The following is a 24449-nucleotide window of genomic DNA, read 5'->3' on the forward strand; positions in this document are numbered from 1 at the left end:
ATTGACTTTTTTAATTAACTGTTAGTAGGGCTTAATTTTGGAGTAGGGATTATATTTCAAGCATCCTCAAAAAGCCTGAAAAATCATTTTGCATCCTCAAAAATTCTGGAAAATCATGCTGTCTTATTTTTAGGGAGACAGGGTACTGCCAATGCATTTGAAACAATAAGCTGAATGATTTAGATTGCTTACTTTTTTGTAATAGGAATGCAGTCATTGACAAAAAAATGGAGCCCCAAAGAGTTGTTGAAATCAGACAAAACTTTCTATGTGTGAATGTGATGATGGTACATGTAAGTGATTTACAGAAATAGAGAGCGAAAGGAATGGTTTCTTGGGGAAAACTGTACAATTCCAAGAAGGTTCCGGTACCCTGTTGAGGGTCAGTCATGGAGGCATACATGCTCCATATGTTATCCTGCAGTACATTTGCCCACGGGGATTGCTCCTTGGCCTCCAGATCCCGCACACTCTTAGCCCGGACTCACACAAGCACGTCAGATTCCACATGTGGGAGGCCCACGTTGGATTCTGGCTGTGAGCCCAGCCGGTGACCCTTCATACCTCCCTTAACTGTTTTGCGGATGACTGCAGAGGCTCACAGGCGGCAGTGCACGAGACAGTTTTGTTTATTTGTATTTCCCGTGCCTTCGATCAGCGATGATGCAGGTACCCGCAGCGCATACGCAATGTCAATTGGGGTCAGGCGCCTCCATTGACATCAATGGCGGTCATTTGCGGCAAAATAACACATGCTTACAGAATGCACAATTCGTATCCGTGTCGATAACAGAATCCGCAATACAAAACTGCTCATGTGAGCCCAGGCTAAGACTGCCAAAAGCTAGCATCTTGTATGGTCCTATAAATGCTGAATCGATTTCTACAGAGTGGAAAGGCCAAGGAAGTGTAGCATCCTCACGGTGGTATTCTCGGAAGACCCTTGCTGTATCTAGGCTAGCATTATCCTGCTGAAAAATGCCTGTCGGAAGCCGCCATGAGGGGCTACACGTGTGGCCGCAGGATTTCCTGCATATGTTACACAGCTCTTACACTCCATTTAAACGGGACAAATGTCTGGCAAATGATACCTGACACTCGACCCCCGCTTATACCGTGTTTCCCCGAAAATAAGGCACCCCCTGAAAATAAGGCACCCCCGAAATTTGCAGAAGTCCCAAATATAAGGCACCCCCCGATAGTAAGGCATAGTAAAGTGTGCAGGCAAGTCAAGAGGCCTGTCCCCTGCTGCCATCCCCGTTGTCTCCTACCTCCAGATGTATAGGTAGATCTGCAGACAGTCTGCTGTTATCCTGTCCCTGCTGTGCTGTACGAGTGTGCTGTTGTGAGCTCCCCTTGCTGGCTGGAAAAGTCCATACTGTACGTTCTGTTCCTGCTGTACACGTCTGCTGTGATGAGCTGCCCCTGGTGGCCGGAAGCTGCAATACCATCCCTGCTTACAAGTGGTCCAGGACCTTCTGTCTGCAGACAGGTACGTTACTTTACAGCCCTTATTTTTTTATGGCTCTGTGTGTGTCAGGCACCCTGTGTGATTGTTAAGGCTGGGTTCTCACAGAGCATATTTCCAGCGGAAATCTCGCAGTTTGGCCACAGCGATAAACAGCGAGATTTCCGCCGGGAAAGCGCTGCTTCAAGACCCACGGCACTCAGCCGCTTGTTTTGAAGCTACCTGGCTGCACGCTTTTCCGTTTCTGTGGCCAGTGAATCCGCACCACAACACCGGCTTCTCCCAGCTTTGCCGTGACAGATTTGCTGTCCCATGTTGACGAGATTTCTGAGAAATTTCGTCCACAAAGCTGGCCAATTGAGGGATTAGCGGCCACAGACGGATTTGCCGCGGCGAAATAAGACAACCCCTGAAAATAAGACGTAGCACATATTTGGGAGCAAAAATTAATATAAGACGCGTCTTATTTTCGGGGAAACAGGGTACTAGCTCTCGTGCTGCTGCATAAACGATGGACGATGAGCAGATCACTGATTACTCAGTATAAATAGCAGCCGTCCAGTACTAAACCGCCGCTAGGTTAAGTCAATGGTGAGGGGCAGGGAGACCAGAGGAGTGAAATCTCTTGCAGCCTCCCTGCACCCTGCTAGCCGCTCTGTGAGCAAACCAGCGATACCAGCCCCCATGCTTTAGCACGGGATCAAGGACACACAGGCACGAGTGTCGGCCATCGTTTGCCTGATATTCGTCCCGTCTAAATTGAGCTTAAGTGTCCTCCTTATCACTTTTAGGGGTAACCAACTGTTGCATGTAATCGATTATCACACCAACATCTGGGACAGTGTGTGGCTCCATAGAAAAGGCGCAAATTGAAATGCTCACTCATCACGGGGTCTCCAGACTCAAACACAACCATCATCGGCTCCCAGACAAAACCTGGATTTGTGGCTAAAGATGATATGGTTCCAGTCCATAGTAATCAAGGTTTCTCATTTACAACACTACTGTAAACGAAGGGGATGGTGTTGGGGTGTTAATGGCAGAACACATAACGGGCTCTGAGAGACCAAATTTCCTTCTGTTAATCTCCTGGAAATGGTTTTGACAGGGACAGTGTCTGTAATGAAGGTGCTACCTGTGTTTGGATGGTGGACAACAAAACTGTTGGATTTGCCCATGCTTGGTGGATGGAACAATCTTCACTACTGTTAATCCGGAGCTTATTGACTGTGTATGTATGCCACTGCTCCCAACACCTTCTAACAACTTCATTAGAGCGGCCTAGATGGCGGGAAATTCCTTGAAATGGCCACCCTGATTCTTTCATTCTAATGATGTGTCTGCTCTCCATCTGTTAAATAGAGGAAATGTCTGTGTGTGTCATAGAGGCATGCCTAGCAGTCGGTGATCTCTCACCAAGAGGTACACTACTCAAAAGTAGCTTCCGAGAGCCTTTTTATAGGGCAATTGGGGAAGCACTTTAACAGCCTCTGGGGACAAGAACCAGTGCCTAATCAGACCTAACTGTAATCATTTATATATCTGCCTGAGATATAACTGCATGCCAACCTTTGCAGCAATCTCCCATGTATCTCCGCAGTTAGGTTTCAGCATTATCCTGTTCTGTATGTAAATTATCTGAGAGGAGTCATCTGGCTGAAAAGTGTCACACTAAGGAAAAGGGTTGCCTCTGGAAGGGAAAATCATCTGGCTGTCCACCAGTAAACATATGGTATATCCTTCAGAGAAGATTCAGCGTGCTGAATATTCTCTAAAGGATATACTGTCCGCATCCAGACATGTGTCCCCATCAAGTACTGGTAGTCTAATATTACATTTGCGCTGTCAGTTGTCCAGGTTATCTGTCTTTTTCTGCTGTGCAGTAGAACGGAGTCGATAGTCTATATCCAAGCTCTGAGTGGTGTGCAGTAGCATCTTCTAGGTCAGAGACACATGTACCCACCTCAGTGTTATGCTGTCCGTCCGTGCATGAGTGAGTGGGTTTGTGAGTGACTTACATGCTCCGCCCCTGATCACATGACTGTTATGTCATCAAAGGTTTTTCATCCCCAATATGAGAGACTTGTAGACTGCCCATAATCTGCAAAAGGATGCAGGACCTTTGCTGATGTCACTGTCATATGATAAGGGGCGGAGCATGTAACTTCCTCACTAGCGCCGAAGGACATTTGATGACATAACCATCATGCGATCAGGCGCAGAGCATATAAGAGTCACCCGGGTTGAGTGTCACCATCATGTCGTCAGGGACGGAGCATGACAGTAGCATCATCACAGGTCCTTCATCTCCAGTGCTATGCTGCTTCCGATCCCTGTTGTATGAGATGAACAAATGCATGTAGCAGAGCTGTGTGGCACATTGCGCCACCAGAAACATTGGTAGTATAATTTCCTAATAATTACTAGTTCTTTTCTATAAGTATGGAGCGGCACTCTGCTAGGGCTCTAATGTCATCCACAAGTATGGGCCAGGGAACAGCTCGACAGCAATCCCCAGATAGATATTGATCCAAATTGGGTTGTAGGACATCACATTGCTACATTCAATAGCCCCTAACAACAGATCCAGCCTGGCATAAATCGATATTGTTTGGTTGTTGGTCACACAACCTGATATACTTAGCGGGCCGAATCCCACTGATCTGATATTGAAGATTTATGAATATGACCTCCAGGTCATCAATATGTTAGTCTTAGAAAACCCCTTTAATATGTGTACTTGGAGGAAAACTTGATGGTGTTGCGTATATTATGTGCTTCATCAGACATTTATTATATTAAGGAAAATTAAATTAGGCCCCTATTAAAGTTTACGTATACAAGTTCAGATATAAATGCAAACGGGGTAATTTGTTCTGGGTGAAGTTTTTGTCCATGAGTGATGCCCATCTTTAATTAGTTATGCAGTCATTTCTGTAAGGCCTCATGCCCACGATTCCGACTGGGAGACTTGCGCGGCAGGAGGCAACCCGTGCCCCGGCATTGACCTCCCACTTGCCTGCCCTGCGTCTTCTCTCTCCGCTCTGCGAGGCCCGCACAGAAATAGGACATGCCGCAATTTAATATCATGCAAGTTTTCACGCGATTAAATCACGGCTGTCAGCATAGGATTGTGTAAACTAATGCAATCCAATGGCAGCGTGCAACGGCGGAAATTCCATGCGGCATTGGGCCTTAGACTACAGTATACAATGAAACGCAAGTGGGATTTTGGCCGTGAATGGGAATTTTTCTAAAAACAGTTGTATGTGCAGAATGATACTATGAGTTAACACCCCCACCAAACAATAGATGTAACTTATTTGTTACTATATGCGAATGTATTCTATTCTTTCTGAACTTAAAACCATAAAGAGGAAATAAGTAATTGGGTGTTTCATAGCAGCAGCTTAAAGTCACAGTACATGAGCAAGCCGGATACCCAGAGATATGGAGGTGAGCTATCGCCCAACTTATTGTAACTTACACAGAACGGGCTGTTGGGGAACAGATATCATGGGAAAAAGTACAAGATCCGTAACAAGTACATTAAATCCAGAGAGATTATCTGGGGCCCAGTGACTCTGTTGTACTGTAGAATGTGACCTCTCTGGCATTTAATGTCTCGCTGGATTTCACCCTCTTATTAGCTACCGTTAAACCTGGCTGACTGTGAAATGAAAGAGGAGAATTGGGTTTCAAGACACCCACTCAAATACTCAGAAGTCTGGAGAATATCGCTGTAAGAAACTTCCAAAAATGTCTTCAGGCAAGTTAAAAGAGTTTAGCCGTGACAATGAGAAAAGATAACCTCTTTAGTTGCCCCATACTGTATGAAAGCAGCCTAGTCTTATTAACTTCTTGGTCTCAACCTCTCTTGGAATGGATAATCATTAGAACCAGCTATGCATGAATGTTCCCATGAACTCTTACTTTCTGGGCAGAAAGTCACAATGATGAGTCCGGAGGAAATAGCCTGTGTCATTTTTGCTTTTGAAGAAGCTGCTTGATGCATACGATGTCCTGTCTGTAAATACAAAGCATAAAATTAGAAAGTGTAAGCGAGGACGCTCAATGTTCCCGGTAATTTGGCTGTGCTCCACACTCATAATAATTCTGTAGCGGTGCCGAAAAGGCTGCTGAATGTATCCGTGTAGCAGCTTTCTAATACAGTTTGCAGAACAAATACGGTACTTGCATCTAATCACTTACTAATGTACTATGGGAAACTGTTGCAGTAATACAATACTTGGCGAAGGAGTGGAGAGTTATAAGGGCTTTAAAGGGAACCTGATGCACATTATGGTAGGAAAGGGAACATGGAGGCCAGGGCTGTACTTCTCTTATCTGGCCCCTATGTTCCCTTACTGTTACCCCTGGAGGTCGGTGCTTGGCCTATGACTGTGACACTCTTCTTCAGTCATTGTGCACATACTGTTCTTTATGGGAGTGTGCATACATGACTAAAGAAGAGTCACACCCACAGACCAAGTGATGACTTTCAGGGGAGCCAGGAAGTAGAAGCACACCCCAGACTCCACACTCCCTGCTCTTTGAGAACCATAACTGAGTTGATGGTTATAGGATGTGACAGGCTCCCTTTACAGAAGTAGGTTTTTGACATGGTAGGTGATTGCTGGTTTGTAAGACTGTATTAGTTGTCTCCTTTTTTACTGTATTAGGTTGTGTCACCAATAATGATTCCTCGCACAACCCCATTAACGGAAAGAGAAAAAAGTAATTGCGGTCCGAAGGTGGCGACAGGAACTTTTGTTTTTAAAGATATGTTATTTTTTAAACGTAGTTCAGCAAAAAAAAATGGTATAAATTTGGCATTGTCATAGTTATGCTGACCCTCAGAATAAAGTTATCATGTCATTTTTGCTACAGTGTGTACGCCATAAAAAAACCTGTACATCTACCCCTCAAAAAAATGGCATAATTGTGTTTTTTTCCATTTCACTCAATTTAGAAACTGTTTTTCAGTACATCATATGGTACATTAAATAGTGCCGCTGAAAAATGCAACTCGTCCTGCAGAAAAAAAACACTCAATACAGCTGCATCAATGCAAAAGTAAAAAAAAAAAGTTATGCGTTTTTGAAAATGAGGAGAAATCAAAAAATGTAAAAAAAAAAATATCAGCTGTGCCCTCAAGGGGTTAAAGGAAATCTGTGTTCAGAAAATTACCTCTTGTTTAAATGTTTTCATATTAAGTATGGTTTTTATACTTTCTGGTCTTTTTCTAATGATTCGTGTCATTATTGTTATTTATTTATTTTTTAAATCCTGAAATCTTGCAGTTTTCATTTTGGTCACTGAGTCTTAAGCCCATTTAGACTGGATGAATGTCGGACAAACGATGCCCGACACTTGTCCCCGCACATACTAGCTCCTGTGCTGCTGTACAGGAGCTAGTATCGCTGGCTCACAGCGAAGCAGCTACAGGAGATTTCACTCCTCGCTCCCCCCCGCCCCTCTTCATTCACTTAACATAGTGGCTGTTCAGTACTGAACGGCTGCTATTTACACTGAGCGATCCGTCCATTGTTTATGCAGCATAAAATCCTGAACACTTATCATTTAATACGTCCGTGTAAATCTAGCCAGGTTACAAAAAGATCAGTCACAACAGGTTTAGGCATGTCATTTGTCGCAGTGCACCACTAGCCTAAAATGAGTTCCTCCTGACAGTTTTTGAAGAGCTGTCAGACCGTTCCCATCACTTCATGTCTCGGTAATTATAAAATAAATAAATGGTGGGAAAACTGTGTGCGTCTTATGGATTCTTTCCCTTTTACACATAATCTGCGAGATGACCTCATAAAACTGTCACGCTCCTGCAAATCTCCCCTTATCGATTATCAATGAAAGTTAAAGAAAGTAAATCTTTCCTGTCATTACTGCTAATGTTTTTACACCCTCCTCATCGTCCCCGATGCTTAGACACATGTATGTGTGGGAAATGGTTAATGTAATGGCACCCCAGCAATTTCTTGCACTGTAGCACTGCCATTTTCAGATGGTCGGTCCTGATTGTAATATGTTATTAGCAATATGATACACTGTATTTAGCATCTTCTAAACCGTATACAATTGTATCCACTTCTGCGCACGCGGTATGATCCGGTGGGATGCCTCTAAATGTAAACAACACAGTTGTTATTTACCAACAGCAAACAGATATCTTGAAAATCTTCTAAAGCAGCAAGACCTTGTTAATTGGCCTGTATAGATGGCCTGATTGATTTGCACAGTATATCCTGAGTAATGAGTGGTTTATGGATTTCTGTTGGGTAAAGATTTTTCCTGTTCGGCCAGATTTCGACCTCAACCAATGTCCTCCCTTTAAGTAAAAATATATTACAATTATTGGAAGCTAGGCTTGTGCCCAGAGTGTACTTGTGTCAAGTGAGGGTCCCCCAGCGGAATATGACATTCGCTCTCAGGAGTAGACTTCGAGAGACCTCTTTAATCTGAAATCCTGCAAGCTTTAACTTTTTCCTGCACCATGGCAAAATAGTACAGCATGGGGAGCAGATAGTTCCCACACAGCGCCATACTCTTATGAAGTTGGCTCGGGAGCTATGCCCGTGCCATCCACAGCAGATGTAGGTTGTAACATACAGCTAACACTCTGTTCCAATGGCTAGAATCTGTGTTAACTCCGATGCCAGCCATTTAACCCAGCAAATGGCTTGGTCAATACTGACTGTGGCACCTAGGTGGTTTTATGAAGGGAGGGGGCTCCCTCTGTAAGTCCATCAATGCATCAGGGATGTAATTATGGGGCCAAATGGGTTGCAGTTGGGGCCAGGTTCTTAAAGAGACTCTGTTACCGTCTTTTTGCGGCCCGCACTGAGAGCACCATAATGTAGTGGCTGTCACATTGATTACAATGATATGTCTGCAATATGTATCTATGCAGTAGTTTTGTATAACCTTGCATTTAATTAGTAGCAGGCAGACATAGAACTAGGCCTTCATAGTCATGATTGCAGGCTAGCCACACCTACCCACCCCTCCAACCAATGATTGGCAGCTCTCTCTCTATGCACAGTAATAAGCAGAGAGCAATCAATCATTGGCTGGAAGGCGAGGTGGGTGTAACTAGCCTGCAGCTCATTACTATCCTTGACTACTTTAGCTAATCCTCTATGCATGTATTGCCACTGATAAAAGGCAAGTCTCTCAAAAACAACTACACAGAGATTCACAGCAGACATATCACTGCAATCGGCGTGACTATCACTACTTTATGCTGGCCTCCGATAGGGATGCAAAAAGAAAGGGGCAGAGTCTCTTTGACATCCCTGAGGTCTGTTATGTACTGGAACCTCACAGTCTGTCAATATAAGCTAGAAATACTATATACTTTGTTGCCTTTTTGCCATTTTTTTTATTTTTTTAGCTAAAGCCAAGAGTGGATTTAAGGGAAATGGGAAATATAAAGAAGGGTGTTACACTTCTCCTTCCCGCTGGGTCCATTTCTTGCTTTAGGTCAAAATAATTCATCAAAAACTGCATGTGTGCTTTCAGCCTAGGGGCTCTTTCACATGAGCCAATATCAGTCGCATTTTCACGGCCAACCGATATACGCTACCCATCTGATACATTGGTTCCCAATGCATCAGTTCAGATGGGCGTATTCCCAAAGCGCAAAAACGTCCGGCCGACAAAGACCGCACATATGGTGCACGTTCCGGGCCTGACTTTTTTACGCCAGCCAGAAAAAGATAGTCCTAGAACTATCTTCAGCTGGAATACGGCAGCCGCTGCCATAGACTCCTATGGGAGCCTATGACAGCTGCCGGTGGTGGGAGGGAGTTTAGCAGTGTGACTGCTAAACTCCCTCCCCCTCTCCGCCCCTTGCCAGCTGTCTGCAATGGGGCGGGAGCTAGTGTGCTAAAGTTCCGCCTCCTCCCCATGGCTGGCAACTCCCATAGGCTGGAGCGGAGAGGGGGAGGGACTAGCTCTGCTAAGCTCCTGCCCCCTCCCCTTATCGTAAGCTGGCAAGGGATGGAGAGGCGGTGGGAGTTGAGCAGAGGTAAACTCCCACCCCCAGCCAACAGTATCCCAGGCCTGTGGCGTATATGCACTGCCGCCTCAGCCGTCTGAATGGGTGTTAAAACAGGAGTTGCAGCCGTGACTTGGTCATGACTGCCTCTCGTTCACACGATTTTTGGCTGCGCTGTGGTTGTCACACGGCCGTCCGAAAAGCTTTACGCCCGTGTGAATGGAGCCTTACACTGAGATGACATAATGCATTACCTCGTAGATTGAAAAATGACACAGATCTATCAGGTTCAGCCTTGCTCAATCAAATGCATCCTTAATTGCATGAAGTAGCTTCACCACACTCCGTACTATAAAGTGCAAGAGTAGTTCCAGACCATTGCAGGCAAGTAGAAAAAACATTGAGTTTCAAGGAATTTTAAAGCAATAGCTTATCGACAAGTAAGACAATTCCTTCAGGCTAAATGCACACTACATCTCTGCACTTAGCTCAACATATACCTTGCAAAAAGTTTTCGCTGTACTTGTTAATGTTTCTGTAGGTCTCCATTTACTACACATAGGGTAGAAGTATGCATCTTTTTACTTCTTTGTGGCTGTTTACCAATTAAGATGCTGTGGTCAGTATAGACTGTGACATTTGAATGGTTAGACTCAGTCCCACAAATCCACAAAACTGCCCACCCAACATCCTAGCAAGGAGCCTAAGGGGTGCTGTTTTGTTGCCATCACAGCCTCGGGCTTTATGAAAGCTGTAGGCCTGCCATGGATTTCAGTCTGATAAACCATACCTTGGGGTGTATAATAGGCTGATGTTAAAATTGCACTATATTGTAATGCAAAAGTATTGCAGTATATTGTATCAATACAATTAATCATTAAAGATCAATACAATTGAAGTACTTGGTATTGCTGCAATATTGCATTAGTTCACTCGGTGAGCGACATCTGAAAAAATACACAGTACAAGTATTATGCTTTTTCAATTACCCCATATCCAAGAAAAAAAGTGATTAAAAAGTCATATGAACCCCAAAATGGTACCAATAGCAACTACAGCGTGCCCTGCAAAAACAAGCTACATGCAACCACCTGGATGGAAATATAAAAGCTGCTTGTTCTCAGAATATTTAGACAAAAGCAGTTTTTCTCAAGAAACGTTTTTACAAAAAATAAATCAAAGTGGTTGTTGCACCCTAACAGTGTCCTGAAATGCAAAACTGAAGGGGGACACCACCTCCCTCTTTCTCCCAAGATAGCTGGAAACTCACAAGATATACGAAGCACTACTGAAAATAAGAAAAGTTTCTGTAGAAACTGATCATGTGGACAGCGCAGTACCCTACTAGGTGTTTGTTATATTCACAAACATCCAAAGTAGCAAAAATATTTCACAGTAATGATGGCTCTAAGCTGGAAAGACCGCCAGCACCCGACCCAAGTGTCACCTAAATGACTTCTTCCAGGAGATGACCAAAGAAGCCATCACAATACACATTTATAGCATAGAAAACCTAGTTCTGACCTACCCACATAATAGCAAACACACAAAAATAAACTATGCTTACTTCTTAAACATTTCCCAATGCCACATAGACCCGTTTTTTCTGACATAATCAGACCACATGACTGACTAAGCCAGTCAAGTCCTACTATCATTTCCATTTATACAAATTTCCAGATGCTGGCAGGAAAATAAAGGAAATATAACGAAAATAGATAATATCAGAAAAATATATATATATTTTTTTTTTAAACTGGAGCTCCTAGAACGCAATCAATGGTATTTTCGGAATCAGCAACTCAAAAGTACCCAGAATAAGGTCTAAAATTCCAGGCACCATGGCAAAAAATTTTTTTGTTCCCCTGTGTTATCAATAGGACTTTCTTGTACTAAATAGTGCATATGTATGGCTCCACTGGACTATGAAAGATTTAATCTCACAGTCAGTATGTACTGTAACTTCCTTGGTGATAGTAATTGTAATAAATGTCGATCTGTTGATAAACAGAGCCTAATGAAATCCACTGATACAATGTAATACATTAGAATGCATGGAACACTCAGAAAGCTATTAAGCCAATGAAACAGCCTAGAAAAAACGGCAGAATCTTTTAGTCAACTGCAGCTAGTATGATAGAGGATTATCAGGACTTTGTTGACTAACATGGAGGAAGGAGAGAAGTGGCCTGTGATCAGCAGATGCCAGCGCTGAGGTTTTGATGTGAATGTGTTTTCTTTCATACTCTGCAGTTAGTGTGAGACAAGAGCCTCACAAAGATGGGTGATCAATGAATAGCTGTAGAAGAGCCCACCAAATGTATCTCTTCTGGCAGTCAGGAGGGGAGAATTATTCAGAAAATAATCTGAAATGCATTTGATCATAGAGCGAACGGTTTAATAATTTATAATATACCTTATTAGCAAAGCCTGGTGTTTATTTTGCTGCTGCCAAAACAAGATGAAAGGAGCTGTCTCCCTTCTCACAGAGGCAGAAAGTGTGGTGTTCTCTCTTTTATTTAGCAGATTAATATGAGATTTCTTTCCTGCTTATCTCCCAGTTTGTACCATGATTGCGTTTGATTCATGTTTCCTTATTTTCAGCAATTTAATTCATTTAATGTCTCAGGTTTATTTTATCTTGCACAGAAGGCACATAAAGACATCTAAGCCTTTCATGTGTGCCCGCTATTCTAATTTGAAGTCCAGAATTACCGCCGGTTTGCTATTCAGCGTAATTGCTGCCAATCCCTCGCCATTAGTTTCCCACCACGTGTGTTATTCCCTCAGCCCATTTAGTCACACAGTACCTGCAATGTAATGCAAGATAGGTCCTAGCTGGTCAGTTTGGAAGTCTAACGTTGAAGTTCTACTTATGTTTGGATGTATAGGTTTTGCTCCTTTCCGAGTACTTCAGTATGCTAGCAGACGTTAAGAGAAAGCTGATAACTTGTTATGTAAATCACAACGTCGGAAGTAATGTAACTAATCTAACCGTATAACATTAAAGCTCTTTCCATCGTGCACCTCGTTGTAAGATTCATAAAGGTATTATTCAAAAAGTGCGCATGTAGAACCTGGATCTGCTGTGAACCGGTTGTTCACATTTGAATTTCACTTTGAAAGTTATGTTCACTATTGCAACTTGTGTCGTCTGCTCCTTATTGTCTAAAATTAAAAAAAAATTGCACGATTGTGAAAGTAGGGTAGAGTGAAAAAAAGTTGATGTTTTTTGGTTACAGCTCATATACAGATGTGTGTCTTCAGGATTTCAGATTACAAATAAATTCTGTGCATAGTGTGATCTATAAGTCATATGTTCCATCCGCCGCTCCTCTTGCTACAGTTTAGGGTGTTTTCACATCTGCGTTGGGGATTCCCCTTCCTTGCTCCGCTTAGGGAGCAGGAAAGGGGAATCCCCACAGAATCGAACTGAGCTTGATGGGCCCCATTGACTATAATGGAGTCCACCCACTTTCCACCCAGCTGACCAGCATCTGGACAGAGGAAAAAGCTGCATTTTCAGCCGGATCTGCGTCAGAACCCCCTATCGGAGGTTCTAACAAAGATGTGAAACCAGCCTTACAGACAGTAGAAGAGGGAGCAGAGGGACTGGAGCAGTAGCACGACTGATTTATATTCTGTGGCCTGAGAATCATATATGTCTTCATAGGAGCTATGTACAGAAAACTGTTGTTTTTTTTTTTCTTATTTCAAGGCTATATTCAAAATTGCTCAATTTGTTATACATATATATAAGAGAAATTTAAGGTCTGCCTGAACCTCATAATAATAAAAATGTAACATTATTTCCTAGCAATTACTGTATTGCATTCGCCAGATTTGAGTGCTCACTAACATTGTGTATGGTTTTATCTATGAAGCTGTTATCGCAATAAATCTGCAAAACAGGTACAGTATACCTTGCTTGTGTCATATATGCTATAAAAGAATAGCAGCAGCTGCTAAAATCCGGACACGTCGCACTCAATTGGGTATAATCGGAACGATCTCAGCTTTCTTCTACCATAGAGCAACTTTTATAGTTTAGAATCAAGGGTGCGCCTATCTTCCTAGCCAATAAGCAAGCCTGGAAGGTTGTAGAACATTAGTTCTGCCCCGTCATCTTAATCTTGTACGCACTATCATGTCAATGGTTTCTTATCAAGGGTTTTTCTTCTGGCCGTCTCATCTAGATAAACAAAGCAGCTATGCAAGACTATGTCCTGTAGCTACAAAGCTTCTTGATATAGAATATCTATTTTCTTAAAGCTATATACATACAGTTTTGATCACAACAAGGAATATAGTCAAGAAAAGGAATATAAAGATGCTTTTGGCAATGTTCTACAAATATCTTCTCCAACAAAGCGATGCTGAAGAACTATTATACGTTTTCATAAACTAGCATCTGCATAATCATGCTTTTCTCTGCTACAGATCAATAGAAATATACAGAGCTAGCTTTATGGCTCTTTTGTAGCGTCACACACAAGTCTCCCCATCATAAAATCTCTCATCTGGCATTTGTGCTGGCAACTAATAAGACATGCATTTTGAACGGAAAGCACACCATTACCGCTTGTGAGGACAAGATAAGTTAAATAATTTCCTAGCAGACACATGACAGGTTTCTAGTGCCGGATTACTTTGGTTCCAACTGAGAGGTTCTTTGAAATCACTTCAAAAACAGATCATCCAAAACTCTGATCAGATGTATTTTTTTCCTGATATTAATATCCCTCAGACAACCGTGTTATGGGGGAAAGAAAGCCTCTAATGTACTTTGAAGTCTGGCTAGCACTGATTCAACTTGCATATACTGTCATGTGAATAGATAAGATAGCGTTCCTTTGCATTTTATGTATATGGCTTCCACTTTAAAGAAAGGGACAAAAAAAATCGTAGTTGTATAATCCACAAAATAATAGGTAACCTAGTGCAGTTCATAAGATGTTCCAGTACTGGACAAATGCTGAATCTGAAATGAATCCTACAGTAAGGTTATCTAAGGTGAGTCTGCAGCTCTATTCAATGGTGTGTTAACTTAGAGCTGAATTGTCCTGGTAAAGAAAAAGCTGAATAGACTGGTTAATGAGGCTAGGCATGTTAGAAATCTACTAATATATTCTCAGGCTCACCACCTGTTATGGACCTGGATATTGGACCCTCCGAGCCATGATCAGATTGGTACAGGATAGATTAAGATATAAACACAAAGGACCCTATGGTTATCTTGCCAAGCAGAACTGAAATGGAAGTTGCGAATGTAGAAGACTGGACTGAATAAAAGAAAGGAGAGTCCAGGTATGGAAGACAGGAAAAAAAACACCTGTCACGACTAAGGTTCTAAAGTGAGAATCAGTACAACCTGTTGGCAGTTTTGCAAAAATGTTCACCGCTATAAAAACAAAAAATTACAATTTCAAAGTGAAATAAAAAAACAATATTACTAAACCATTATCAAGGAGCTGGACACCGATCATTAGGGCCCTTTTATACAGAACTATTATCCAGTGTATCGCTGGATCGTACAAAACTGAACAGTAATCATTTAGTGTAAACACTGCTGGCAACTGAACGATTAATGATAATTCATTCATTTATCGTTCTTCATTCAGATTATGCAGACAAAAAAATCAAATGACGATCGGCCCTTGCACACAGGCAGTTCTTCATCTATGAACGACTGCCTGTTTACTCAAAGCAGGGGCAGGTGACTGGAAGCGATCTTCGGCCTGCTCCACCTGCATTAAGTGAACGATTATCACTCCTGTGTGAAAGCTCAAGAGCGATAATTGTTAGGATGGCTGTCAGGCACTAAGGCATCTATATTTTGTATATATCACCGTTGATTTAAGACTATCCTTGACATAGATAGCTACTCCACCATCCCTTTTTTCTACTTAGTCTTTTCTGTACAATGTGTACCCAGGTATGGCTCTTTCCTAGTCATTACAGCAATTTAACCATGTCTCTGTTTTGCCAATCGAGTCTAAATTATCCTTGGATATAATAACCATAAGCTCATACAGCTTGTTTCCTAAGCTATGGGCATAAGCATACATTATGTGGAGAACGTTATTTTCTTTTATTCTTAGCCGCTACATTACTTCAATCGCGAAAATGAACAGACATGTTTTTGGAGTTATCAATAGATCGCTTTATTCTAACTGGTAGGGGACAGAAATCATCCTCATAAATAAAATTTCTGCCCCGTTAATCCAATTCCTATATCTGTCAAAAAAAATGTACTTTTAAACAACTTCATCTTACACTACTAACCAACACACATCATCATGACTAACAAATCCAAAACCATTGGTTTTATACCATTGTCGTAGCCACACCATCAATTCTGAGATACAAAGTGCCGTGTTCATCTGGATACAGACCAGCAGAACCTCTGAAAATGTAACTGAACCTGTTATCTCACAACTCTTAGCTAAAATTTTGGAATTCTTTCCATTTATGTAGAGCTATATTTATATTATGAGTTTGGTTATGGTGCCATATGTTTGTACTGAGTTTCTGGTGCCGTATTTGTGTACTGTGCTTGGTTTAGTACTGTATATCTGTACTGAGCTTCATTTTGGTGCTGTATTTATGCAATTGGCTTTGTTCTAGTGCTAAAGATTACAAAAATTTACATTTGGAATATTTCATTATTGGTTTGGAGATAATTTTCTGCAACATGCTCATGTCACAGGCATCTTGCATGCATTTATAAGGGCTGACGTAGACCTAACGTTTCTCGCTCAAAATTTGCTCAAAGCTGTCTTTTGAGCGATAATCGTTGTGTAACTGCGCTGACATCGTGTAGTTTTCATTAACGAATCGCTGATCATTGTGTTTCAGCGTGCTAAAAGACAACGATCAGCCTTATCAGGAGTTCACACCTGGATGCAGCTGATACTATTTCAGCTGTATTCCGCTCAGTGAACACAACCGGGGTATGAAGAACACAGCGGTCCAGCTGTGTTCTTCACACTCTGCACAGAGCACATAGCTGTATACCAGCTGAGCGCTCCGTGAACAGCCGGGGTATGAAGAACACAGCGGTCCAGCTGTGTTCTGCATACCCCGCTCGGAGCGCTCAGCTATATAACAGCTGAGTGCTCCAAGAAGAGAACAGCTGGATGCACAAGACAAGAGGCCCTGCTTGACTTCTGCATACCCTGCTCGGAGCGCAAAGTGATCGCTCAAACTGCAGATCACCTTGCCCTGTAATGCGCACAACGATTATCGCTCAAAAGTCCTCTTTTGAGCGATAATCGTTGTGTCTAAACCAGGCATTAGTCGGGTAGGGAACCTCTTGTTAACAATTAAATACCACCCATGCAAGTACCTCCTCTTGATAGTCCTAACGTTGCACATTCTATGCAGGCTGGTGAGGCCTAAGCAGAAAAAAATTGAGAAGTCATGATCTACTGGATATACCAAAAGGATAAAGACAATGATACTTTCAGCTCAAAAACTAAAGCAAAATTTATGGCGCGATGCATTGCGTCCCACTATTTTCCACAACATGTGAGGGTGCGATATTGTATATTGGTTGGTGGGACTTGTGTGCCAGGGCTGTTTTGTAGTCCCCGTCCAGTCCTACTACTAAGGAAAACAGTGTTGCTATACTTTATTGGGGTGTTTTTGCATAATGGGTCATTCATTTGACATCACAATAAATAAAATATTATAACTGCTTTTTGAGTCTACGACATTATTCAGTATTGAAATTTATAAACTTCAACAATGTAATGTAATGAGCTAATAAATCGGCACTAGCCGGCTGAAGATATTGTGTAGAAGGTGGATTTGCAACAAGTACAATTCCGAAGCCATATCTCATCTACAGGAACAAAAACAAATCAACACTATGCAAGTTGCAGAGAAAAATAAACTACTTGATGAGCCTCCTAATCTTGGAATGCTCACATAATAGCCTTCCCGGAGGCAGCTGAATAGCATTTATGTGTAATTTCACTCTTCCTCTCTCGAAGCATAATGAACATTGGGACCCGATTTGTATGACATCTGAAGGAGAATGAATCTGCTGCACGCCGCTAAGGCAAGGCTTGGAGTTTCTCCTCGGAACAGCACAACACGGTCACTACATCCAACTCCACAGACAAAAACACTCTGCTCTATCTGTCTTCATCGCCCCACACAGATGAAGCATTCTAAGGGGTAAACAGTTATTAGCATGTTGGAGAAGAAGAATATCAAAGGCAAGAAATGAACAGACGGAGCTAATTACTACTAAAAAATGCACAGTGTGATTTAGAGTCAATGTCATACAGGCGGAGGATTATAGGACTTAGCACTGATTAGACTACTCCATTAACCATGTAAATGTTAATTCAAAAGCTATGTATGTCCAATGGGGTATTTAGTTAGTGTTAAATCCTGGAAATAACCCTACAAGTTTATTAGAACAAAAAAAAGTGTAAAAAACAAAAAGTTCAGTCTTTAATTCTAGAAACAATTTGTTCTATTTTTCCACGTATTATGTGTGAGAGAGCCCATTGTTCTCTATGGGCGCATAATCAACGCCGCACATGTTTAATTATATTGCGTATGGCCAACGTATATACATGCTGTTGCGAAGCGACAACATGGAAAATGCAAATAAAAAAAAAACAGGAAGATTGTGCATGACCGCATGCATGAGATGCTCTGTCATCCGCAGTACAATATTGCTGCCATATGCAGCAGTAGGCCAGCTCACCACTGGCTCCACAGTGCTAAAACCCTGCATGACTTACACATGGTTTTATTCATACGGCCGTGTGAGCCCCATGACATCCAGCACCAATTAGGACTTTTAGAATGCTTAACATATGGACCCAAAACCCTATATGTGCAGATCACACACACTTGTTTGGAGTGCATATTTGTTTTATATGTTGCAAGCCAAAATTGTGGAGAGTGCCCCTTGAAATAAGTAACATCTGAAATTGGTTGGTGGTTGGAGTTTCAGCTATGGATGGCCATTTATTTCTGACCTGCTTGTTTGCTTGGTCTGGCCTATGCATAATGATTTGGGATTTGGCTCATATGGAGATCTCGACGAGAAAATAAACCTAGGACCGTTATTGACCCAGTTTAGGACCAAATTCCAGGTGAATGTTTTTGTTTTGTTTTATTTTGTAAGCCCTTGAAGGGGTTCTGTCATTAAAAAAAAATCTATACTTGCCTATTCCTCCCCAGGTAGTCTACATTCCTCATCTTCTCCCCACCGATCTACTGCTGTCTCCTGCAGTCCAGGGGAATAGCCTCACCTCCAGACGGCCAGATCCTCTTCTTCCAGTGATGTAGCGTCCATTCCTCACATTATTCTTCCTGCCTGGCAATGTATGCTACGTCACTAGTGACAATAGCGTCCACAGCCTAGCAGAGAGTGCCGAGCTATTGCAGAGACTGCACATGCGCGTAGTCTCAGCAATAGATCGGCATTCCTTCCTAGGCAGTGAATGTTCGGTCTCGGCAATAGCTCGGCACTCTCTGCTAGGCTGTGAACACTACGTCACTAGTGACACCGTACATTGCCAGGCAGGAAGAAGAATTCGAGGAATGGAGGCATCATTACATGAAGGGGATCCAGCTGGCTGGAGGTGAGGTGACCCGGGGCACTGGAGAAGATTAGTGGGGAGAAGATGCGGTACGTCTTAACTTCTTTTTAGATTTTTTTTTTTCTGTCAACATAGCTGCTTAAGGGTTTGCTTTTTATGGAACAAGTTGCAATTTTAATGAAGCCACTGTGCCGTTTTGCTGACATATAATGTATAGTACAGCTTTTATTTTTTTTGGGGGGTGCAAGGAAAAAAACAAATTCCGCCAATGTTGTGTATCCTGTTTTAAAGGCATGCATCATGCGGTATAAGTAGCATGGTAAATGTATTCTCTTGATCAGCACAGCTACAAGAATACTAAATATTCATGCTTTTTTACTACTTTTACATAATAAAAACACTGTTAAAATAGAAACTATTTGTTTTGCTGCCCCCGACGTTCTAAGCCACATAGTATTTTCAATTTTCACCAATAAAGATGTATTAGGGATTGGTTGTTTTTCTTTTTCTTTATAGAAAAAGTAGATTTTTTTTAGTAATACTAATTTGGGATACATACAACATTTTAATCATGTTTTTGCCATCTGCTTGGGAGCTAAGGTGAGCAAGGCACAGCAATTCTGTCATTATTTATATTTTTCTTGTATATTCATTCTCTGGGTGAATACAGTTATGGTGGAACGAAATTTATAAAGTGTTATTTTTTTTTAAGTTTCTTGATTTTGCACAATAAAAAAAAATACTTTAAAAAAACCTTGTTTTTGTATTGCCCTGTTCCAGGACCCCAATTTTTCTGTTGACAGAGTTGTATCGGGGCTTATTTTCTCTGCAGGATAAATAGTTTTCATCGGTAACATTTTGAGATAAATGCAAATTTGTGATCTTTTTTAAGAGCTCTCGGTGAACAAAAAACAGCAATTCTGGCATAGCTTGTATTTATTTTTTGAAGAAGGGTCTGCTTTCCTGAGACTTGTTAATATTGGCTGGTTTTGGCTAATTAATAAAGAAGAATCTGGTATTTCCCTCGTTGCAATAATTTTCCTGGCCAGAAGTGTTGTACCTGTAGTCCACGTATTGAATAGATGCGCTCCTTGTAAACATTAGATGTGAAAATAGATAATTGCATCCGGTCGTACTCTGATTGGACCACAGTCGCTAGCGGGGTGCCACAGGGCTCAGTATTAGGCCCCATTCTGTTCAATATATTTATCAACGACCTGATAGAGGGGCTGCACAGTAAAATATCAATATTTGCAGAAGTCACAAAATTATACAAGATAATTAATACAACGGAGGACAATGTGCGGCTACAAACTGACCTAGATAAGCTGGGGGCTTGGGCAGAAAAATGGCAAATTAAGTTCAATGTTGAAAAATGTAAGGTTATGCATATGGGCAGCAAAAACGGATGTCACCAATATTCACTTAATGGAGTACTGCTAGGGAAAAATGATATGGAAAAGGACCTGGGGGTACTAGTGGACTGTAGACTTAACTGGAGTAACCAATGCCAATCAGCTGCTGCAAAGGCAAATAAAGTCTCGGGGTGCATTAAAAGAGGTATAGGGGCGAAGGACGAGAACATTATCCTCCCACTATATAAGGCACTTGTCAGGCCTCACATGGAATACTGCGTACAGTTCTGGTCACCGGTGCTCAGGAAGGATGTTACAGTACTGGAGGGGGTTCAAAGGAGAGCAACTAAACGAATACATGGAATGACGGGACTGGAATACCCAGAGAGGCTATCAAAATTGGGATTATTTACTCTAGAAAAAAGACGGCTAAGGGGCGATCAAATAACTATGTATAAGTACATGAGGGGACAATACAAGGATCTCTCCCAAGATCTGTTTATACCCAGGACCGCGACGGTAACAAGAGGACATCCGCTACGATTAGAGGAAAGCAGGTTTCATCACTAACATAGAAGGGGGTCCTCTCTACCAGAGGAAGTGGTGATGGCAAAATCCTTAGAGGAGTTTAAAAGGGGACTTGATGTCTTTCTGGAGAGGAAGGACATTATAGGATATAAATCTTAGGTTAATTGTTAATCCGGGTATACAGGCAGGTAGGAACTAGAGATGAGCGAACGTACTCGGATAAGCACTACTCGTCTGAGTAATTGGCTTTATCCGAGTATCGCTGTACTCGGGGCTAAAGATTCGGTGAGCGCCGCTGCTGACAGGTGAGTTGCGGCGGGGAGCAGGGGAGAGCGGGCGGGAGAGAAGGAGAGAAAGATCTCCCCTCCGTTCCTTCCCGCTCTCCCCTGCAGCTCCCCGCTCTGCGGCGCTCCCCGAATCTTTAGCCCCGAGCACAGCGATACTCGGATAAAGCCAATTACTCGGACGAGTAGTGCTTATCCGAGTACGTTCGCTCATCTCTAGTAGGAACTATTAGGGGTTGATCCAGGGAACAGTCTGATTGCCATTAGGGAGTCGGGAAGGAATTTTTCCCCAAAAGGGCTAATTGGCTTCTGCTCTTGGGGTTTTTTGCCTTCCTCTGGATCAACACAGGAGGATAGAAGGCTGGACTAGATGGACATTGTCTTCATTTGGCCTTACGAACTATGTTACTATATGTATTACATTTTCAATGATATTGATGTCTGTTGTTTGACATCTATGAGGAAGTTATCAGCAGTTGATTTTGTACCTTTGACTTATTCACATAAGCTTAGTATCATGTTGTCGCTCAATCATTATTATTCATCAAGGTCTTAGGCTGGGTTTACACAGGGTGGAATCCCGCTGGAAATCTTGCGGTTTTGCCACAGAGAAAAAACGTGAGATTTCTGCCGGGAAAGCGCAGCTTCAAAACCCGCGGCACTTAGCCACGGGTTTTGGAGCAGCTTGGCCACATGCTTTATGTTGTGGCCGGCGCTCCCATAGAGAGCAGCGCGGCCACAACAGGAATAAAAAATAGACCTACTGCCCCGGGGAATGCGCGCCGCAACGGATTGACTGTCCCGTGTGGACAAGACTTTTGATCGGGATTAGCGGCTGCAGGCGGATTTGGCGCAGCAAAATTCTGCATGGAATTTCCGCAGCAATCCGCCCTGTGTGAATCCAGCCTTAGAAACATTTTGAAGATTTGCTTCTTTTGAGAATAAACAGAATCCTTTTAATGCTGGTAGACACCCCTCCCTACACCACATGTATTAACCATTACGTTTTCATTTGGATGTGGCCAGACTCGCTTTTAGCCGCACGCAACAGTTCAGAGGCAACATGTTCTTCAAGTGTCATAAACTGCGTATTGGATTTTATAGCTTTGAGAAAGGAAATGATTTTCCTTGTTAACTTAACACTTTCATGTCTTGGTTCTCTGCTAAAAACCATTTACAGAGTTATATATATATATATATATATATACTGGTAGCAAAATGGAAGCAAGCAGAAACAATAGTTCCTGCTTTTTTCATCTGTCCAGTAGACGGAGCCATAAATAAACCTGTCTGCTCTATCGGTTTCTTTAAATTTGCCTCCTTTTTGTTTATTCTTTTATCTAACTTTCTGTGCATTTAAACATGGAGCTGTCGAACCGTCATCAAGAACCAAACCAAATGGAAGCCTTTCCATTCAGTTAAATCGCTTAAAGACTATATTGGTTTAAAAAAAGGGATCCGTTTGATTTTCCTTATTTACACAGAAATAGTAGCACAGACTGCTGCACTATTGTTTCCGCAAAAAAAATGGAAAGCGAATTGAACTGAGCAAGACTGAGGCTCCAGAAATCTCTCTGAAATCACCAATTAAAGAGGGACTAATAGGAATCAAAAAACGTTGATGTGAACGAGTCTTCAAAGTATCTTTACACGGAGCGAGTATCACCCTAATTCTCACTGGAAACAGAGAATCCGGGCAATAATACTCTTGTGTACATGCGGCCACCAAAAGGGCAATGTTGAGTGACTCCGGTTTACTGTAAGTGGAGGTGGGCAGGCTGCAAGGCTCTCGGGTCACTCTGCTTCTATTCACTTGAACCACTATTGCTTCTGTGAGATAGTCGGACAGTAGCCCCTAGGACTTCTGTGGGGCACTTATGCCCTGGCAGTTGTCCCATGTGAGCATATCTTAGGGTGTTCTAATACACTGAACTAAGTAAATGGAGTTTATGAACCAAGAATTTAGGAAGTGTTTAATTGTTTCAGCTCTGTACCTTCCGGTTGCCTACAGGTTAAATGTTTTTAGTTGTCGGAATTAGACTAGCAATATCCTTTGCCCAACAAATTGTCAAAGTCAGTGACACTTCTCCAAGAATATCAATACTAAACATGTCATCCTGTAGAGTTTACAGTGTAGACGAATGATAGAACAAAGTGTGTAATGATAATAAAGCTTTAGATGTTGTGTATACAGATGAGGTTTGGCATGCTAGAGCTGGGTATTTAATGTTTAGGCACATTACACTATTTGAATAGCCACTTTCAGTCAATGACTATTAGGCTACACAAATTACATAGGTGCGCTACATTAACAGCATAGTGCAATGGGATAGTATGTACAATGGGATTTCTGTCCATCTGTCCTTATATTGTTTTAGTCCTTCCCTCAGTTTTAGTAAATTATTTTTCATAGTGCCTATTTTACAATAACCATTCCTTGAATTCTAGATAGCCGGCATCCTCAATGCTCCTTCAGTGCCTGTTGTGCAATTACAAATTCACAGGCTTCAACATTTGTGTTTTGAAAAGGCAGCGGATCAATGCTCCGCTTTATAGAATGTGTCCATTTGCAAGCATATAACCTGCCGATCACTTTCTCCGCAGGAGTGCAAGTCATGGCTGAACAATGGTTCCAGTTCAAGAGTGAAGCCCCCCGATGAGCGAGGCGAGGCCTTCCTACAAAAGTCTTTCGGAGAAGAACGGATGAAGATTGTCTACTTTCTTTTTGCTGTCTTGGCTGTCCTATTCGCTTTTCTAGGGGCAAAGTTGTATCAAATTGAAATTTTAGGAAATTAAATTGTCATTTTCTGTGATGGGTAGGGATGGATGCTGGCCAGTCAGCCACAGTATTGTTAATTTCTTGGGGGGGAGGACATATTTTATTTCAGTTGTCAATGTACAGTATGTACAGGTAACAGAGTTTGAAACTTGTTTAAATTAAATCAAAAAATGATGGAGTATTCATCAAGAGATTTGTACAGCTTGGGTTATTGTACACTTAATTCTAGAATCAGTATACACTGCCCCAAAACACTTAGGGGGACGTTTATCCAAGACCTGCCTTCATACACCGGTCTTGGCCAATTGCCCATGGATGCGGCAAATATCTTAAGAGGTGTATGCCTCTTAATACATTAGTTTTATTTAGTGCCGTCTATGCGCTACCACCTGAAATCAATGCCAGCTACAAACTACAGTGGAATTAATATTGGAGAAATTTACTAAACC

General features: G+C 42.0%; 1 protein-coding gene across 1 annotated transcript in view; it reads left to right on the plus strand.

Moving 5' to 3' along the window:
• The window catches only part of CDKAL1 (CDK5 regulatory subunit associated protein 1 like 1), a 596376-nt gene extending 572187 nt beyond the window's left edge, over window positions 1–24189 (plus strand). Inside the window, exon 15 of the mRNA XM_066579425.1 lies at window positions 23826–24189. Within this exon, the coding sequence (XP_066435522.1) occupies window positions 23826–24017 (192 nt within the window). The 3' untranslated portion in view covers window positions 24018–24189. The remainder of the gene's footprint in view (window positions 1–23825) is intronic.
• The last annotated feature ends 260 nt before the right edge of the window (window positions 24190–24449 follow it).

The sequence above is a fragment of the Eleutherodactylus coqui genome, chromosome 9 (assembly GCF_035609145.1).
Source record: "Eleutherodactylus coqui strain aEleCoq1 chromosome 9, aEleCoq1.hap1, whole genome shotgun sequence".
Taxonomy (NCBI): domain Eukaryota; kingdom Metazoa; phylum Chordata; class Amphibia; order Anura; family Eleutherodactylidae; genus Eleutherodactylus; species Eleutherodactylus coqui.